Raw genomic sequence first — 4386 nt, forward strand, 5'->3', positions numbered from 1 at the left:
GGCTAAGGGGAAACCCTGTCTAAAAAAAACAAAAAAAAAAAAAAAAAACAATAAGCAAGGGTAAGCTGACTGTAGGCAGCACTCTGAACTCTGATCACACAGAGCCTATCTCCTGCAGGACACTTGTCCTGTGGGCAAGTGAGGCCAGACCTTCTGAGTGTTAGGAAGTGACCGCATGGGGGCTGGGGAGGCAGGTGGCAGGTGTAGGGTGAGAGACAGAACAGTAGGTGACTACAGGGAGGGGCCTTCATCTATTCTTAGTTGGCACATCTCTCCTGGCCCTGGAATGCGGTCTGTCTTCTCCTGTACCTCCTCAGCCTCATACTGACCCTGCCATGGCAGGGAGGAATCAGTTGGGAGCTAAGTTAGGGTCTCATTTCCTTCCCACTGCTGTTCAAGTCCAGCCTTCCTAGCATCCTTCCCTCTGCTGGCATGGAAGCACTGGAAACCAGGACCTCTCTGGTCTCCTTGGAGTTTCTTTGGCTGCCCTGTGCTCTCTCTGGTGGATATGGTAGCCACCTGGGGGTATGTTGCAGGTGAGGGCAGCTCTGCCATCTTTCCCCATACCTACACCTCTGCCTAGGCAGCCCAAGGGTCCAAACGGCTGGGTCCTCTGTGGCTGAAGGTGTGCTGTGTGTTTGTGGTGGTATGTGTGACTTCTCTGGCCTCATGTACCCTATTTGTAGACACTGAGCCTGTCTTTGTCTGAAGCTTTGTCCACTTGACCAGCATCTTGCTGGGCCAGTTCTGTGGTTACATATATCCATGACACACTAGCTGGCAGGGTATGGAGTCTCTGCCCAGCTTCCCAGCACCCCAGCACCAGCAAGGCCTAGGTAAGGAACAGCTCTGAGAGGAGGAAGGGGCTGGTTCTACAGACAGGATACAATGGTTGTGAGGGGCTGCGAGGGATCTGGGGTGAGGGAGATAGAGAAGGCCACCCAGGCGGGCAGGTGGGGGTGGGGCGGGCATGTGGCCATGTTAAACACCAAGAGGCTCTCGGATACCTGTTCTGACCTGCAGGGCATGGCGACCCGGCGTGTCCCCAAGAGGACTGTGCTCTTCCAGCGGGAGAGGACAGGCCTGACCTACCGGGTGCCTGCGCTGCTCCGCGTGCCGCCAGGGCCCATTCTACTGGCCTTCGCTGAGCAGCGGATCAGCCCTGACGACTCCCATGCCCATCGCCTGGTGGTGCGGAGGGGCATGCTGGCTGGCGGTTCGGTGCGGGTGAGTGCCAGGAGCCAAAGGGAAACCGAGGCCCTGCTCTATGGATGACCCTGGAGAGTGGGCATAGGCCCCAGCTGCTCTGGCCAGCGAGCCCTCTCTCTTCCTGCAGTGGGGCGCCCTGCGCGTGCTGGAGACCGCAGCGCTGGAGGAGCACCGGTCTATGAACCCCTGCCCAGTACTGGATGCAGATTCGGGAACCATCTTCCTTTTTTTCATTGCGGTCCTAGGCCACACGCCCGAGGCTGTGCAGATCGCCACTGGCAAGAACGCAGCACGCCTCTGCTGTGTGACCAGCCGCGATGCAGGCCTCACCTGGGGCAGTGTGCGCGACCTCACAGAGGAGGCCATCGGTGCAGCGCTGCGGGGTAGGGCGGTACCTGGTGTGATGGGGAGCAGGGTGAGTGAGGAAGGGACTGCAAGATGGGTGTGGCCAGAGGTGGACCTGGTTTGGTTCCTTGCATTGGCCCACCCTCCATGGGAATCTTCATTCTGTCTCCACCACTCCAAGCTTCCAGCCAAAAAAAGTGACCCCCAACTCTGTTCCCAGGAGTGACCACCCCTTCAAGCCAGTGCGTGTTGGCCACCCTCCCCACACTGCCTGCTGGCAGGGCCTTGTCTTGACCTTGTCCTGGTCTTCAAAGGAGAGGGCTGGTCACTTACCCCAGACCCACTCACCTCACATCTCCCATACCATTTCCTTTTTGTCTCCTCCTCACCCGGCCCAGGCTTCTGGGCTCTAGTCTTTCTTTCCACCTCTGTAGTCCCTACCCAGGGGCCAACCACTCACTGCTCTCAAAGACCACCTCGACCTCTGCTGGTGGGGTGGCCCCAGGCCCACAGGACCCTGCACATCAGTGCTACACAGGGGTAAGGGTGGCTCGATGTGGCAGGTGAGTAGGAAAGAGGCTCATTCCAAAACCCCACTCATGGTCCCCTCTCTCTGCTGCTCTCCTTGTACAGCCCTTGGTCCTGACACCACCAGGCTAGGCTCTGCTGGTGGGCATCTACCTTGGGATGGGGCCAACCTCTGCTTATAAATCAAGAAACTGGCCAAAGGATGGGGTGTGGCTTAGTGGTAGAACACTTGTTTGGTATGTGCAAGACCCTGGTCTTCATCCCAGCACCATAAAACAAAGAAAAATATCTGACCGAGGAGGCTCCTGGTCTCCTGGGTACTGCTCTGAGAGGCTCCTCCAGTGGGGGTGCACTCTGGGTCCAGTATAGGGAGGCAGTCAGCTCACAAGCTGTCTTAACACAAGGATCTGGCTGCTTTTTGCAGACTGGGCTACCTTTGCTGTGGGTCCAGGCCATGGGGTGCAGCTTCGCTCAGGACGCCTGCTGATTCCTGCTTATACCTACCATGTGGACCGTCGAGAGTGTTTTGGCAAGGTCTGCTGGACCAGTCCTCACTCCTTGGCCTTCTACAGTGATGACCACGGATCCTCTTGGCACTGTGGAGGCCTTGTGCCCAACCTGCGCTCTGGCGAGTGCCAACTGGCTGCAGTGGATGGAGGCTTCCTTTATTGTAATGCCCGGAGCCCCTTGGGCAACCGTGTGCAGGCACTGAGTGCCAACGAGGGCACCTCCTTCCTGCCTGGGGAACTGGTGCCTACTCTGGCTGAGACTGCTCGTGGTTGCCAGGGCAGCATTGTGGGCTTCCCAGCCCCACCCTCCAGCAGGCCTCAGGATAAGTGCTGGTCACTGAGCCCTGGGAATACCTCACATTTCCAACACCTCTATCCCAGACTGCAGGAGTCTTTGGGGGAAGGTGCTGGAGGTCCTGGTATGGGTTGGGTGCCCAGAGGGCCTTTCTGTTACCCACAGCCCTGGGAGGATGGTCTAGAGGAGCATGGCGTAGAGCAGGGGCCAAGTGGAGATAGGATAACCTGGACCCCAACACTCCCTGTGTCCTCTTCTGCCTTGCCCCAGAGGTCCACTTGGTTACTGTATTCCCACCCAGCAGGGCATAGAGCTCGGCTCCGCATGGGAATCTACTTGAGCCAGTACCCCCTGGACCCTCACAGCTGGACAGAGCCCTGGGTGATCTATGAAGGCCCCAGTGGCTACTCTGACCTAGCATCCCTTGGGCCTGTGCCTGGGGCAGCCCTGGCTTTTGCCTGTCTATTTGAGAGTGGGGCCAGGGCTTCCTATGAGGATATCTCGTTCTGCATGTTTTCACTGCGTGAGGTCCTGGAGAACGTGCCCACCAGTCTAGAGCTACACAGTAGCAGGAACAAGCCTCAGGGGCATTGTTGGCCCTCTTGATGGGCCTGGCCCTCCGGTGGAGCACTTGGGAAGGAGGGGCGGAATACACAGCAGAGGCCAGGGGGTGGGCCAGCATGACCTCAGGATGGATAGAGATCAAATGGTGGAGTTTTTAGAGTGGCTGACTGGTTTCTAAGTATGAATGAAAAACAGGGATTGTGCTGTGTCTGTTTCTTTCCATGTCAAAGCCTGGTGAGGAGGTCCCAGTGCTCTGCTCAGTGCTCCAATCACCATGCAAATTTCCCTGCTTTTGTCTTGTTCAGATCCCACATGCCCAGGAGTAGGCTGGAGAGGTGAAGGCACCGGGAACAGAGACTATCACAGCCCCTTTCCACCATCTGCTTTGTGCCATCCCCAATCTATTTGGGATTTGCTGATGACTGAGGTCTAGTCAGTTTCTGAACTTCCATCAGGAGAAACAGCTGGGAATCCAGTGTTTTGAAAGAGTCTTTTCTCACCCTCTTAGCTGGTGGGGACAGTGCTGGATTTGAGCAGGGATCACCTCTGGATTTGAGCAGGGATCACTTCCTAGGACCTGCTTCATTTGCCCACTCCTTTACCCTTCTCTGGAGAGATCTCTGGTTCCATCTGAGCTGTTCCCTTAGAGAAGCCCTTTTGTATTTTTTTCTCTGTAAAATGTTTCTAATTATAAAAACAATATGTGGGTGTTGGGGAGATGGCTCAGTCAGTTAAAGTGCCGTGTAAGCATGAGGACCTGAATTTGATCCCTAGCATTTATGTAAAAAACCTGGTGTGGTGGTACATGTGTAATTCCAGCACTTGGGAGGAGGAGATACTTAAACCCTTGGGACTCCCTGGCTAGCCAGACTCATCTAATTGGCAAGCCCCAGATACACACACACACACACACACACACACACACACACACACACA

The 4386-nt window shown here is 56.1% G+C and overlaps 1 protein-coding gene across 3 annotated transcripts in view; it reads left to right on the forward strand.

Moving 5' to 3' along the window:
- The window catches only part of Neu4 (neuraminidase 4), a 5271-nt gene extending 891 nt beyond the window's left edge, over positions 1-4380 (forward strand). For 2 of the 3 annotated variants that reach the window (XM_008829167.1, XM_008829168.1), the window contains exons 2-4: positions 1024-1227; positions 1337-1592; positions 2507-4380. In XM_008829167.1, the coding sequence (XP_008827389.1) occupies positions 1027-1227; positions 1337-1592; positions 2507-3492 (1443 nt within the window). In that variant the 5' untranslated portion in view covers positions 1024-1026 and the 3' untranslated portion in view covers positions 3493-4380. Of the gene's footprint in view, positions 1-19; positions 1228-1336; positions 1593-2506 lie in introns of those variants that run through there. The other variant, XM_017797173.1, reaches the window with a different exon arrangement.
- Positions 4381-4386: the final 6 nt, after the last annotated feature.

This window comes from Nannospalax galili, unplaced genomic scaffold (assembly GCF_000622305.1).
Source record: "Nannospalax galili isolate Female #2095 unplaced genomic scaffold, S.galili_v1.0 scaffold453, whole genome shotgun sequence".
NCBI classification, from domain to species: Eukaryota; Metazoa; Chordata; class Mammalia; order Rodentia; family Spalacidae; genus Nannospalax; species Nannospalax galili.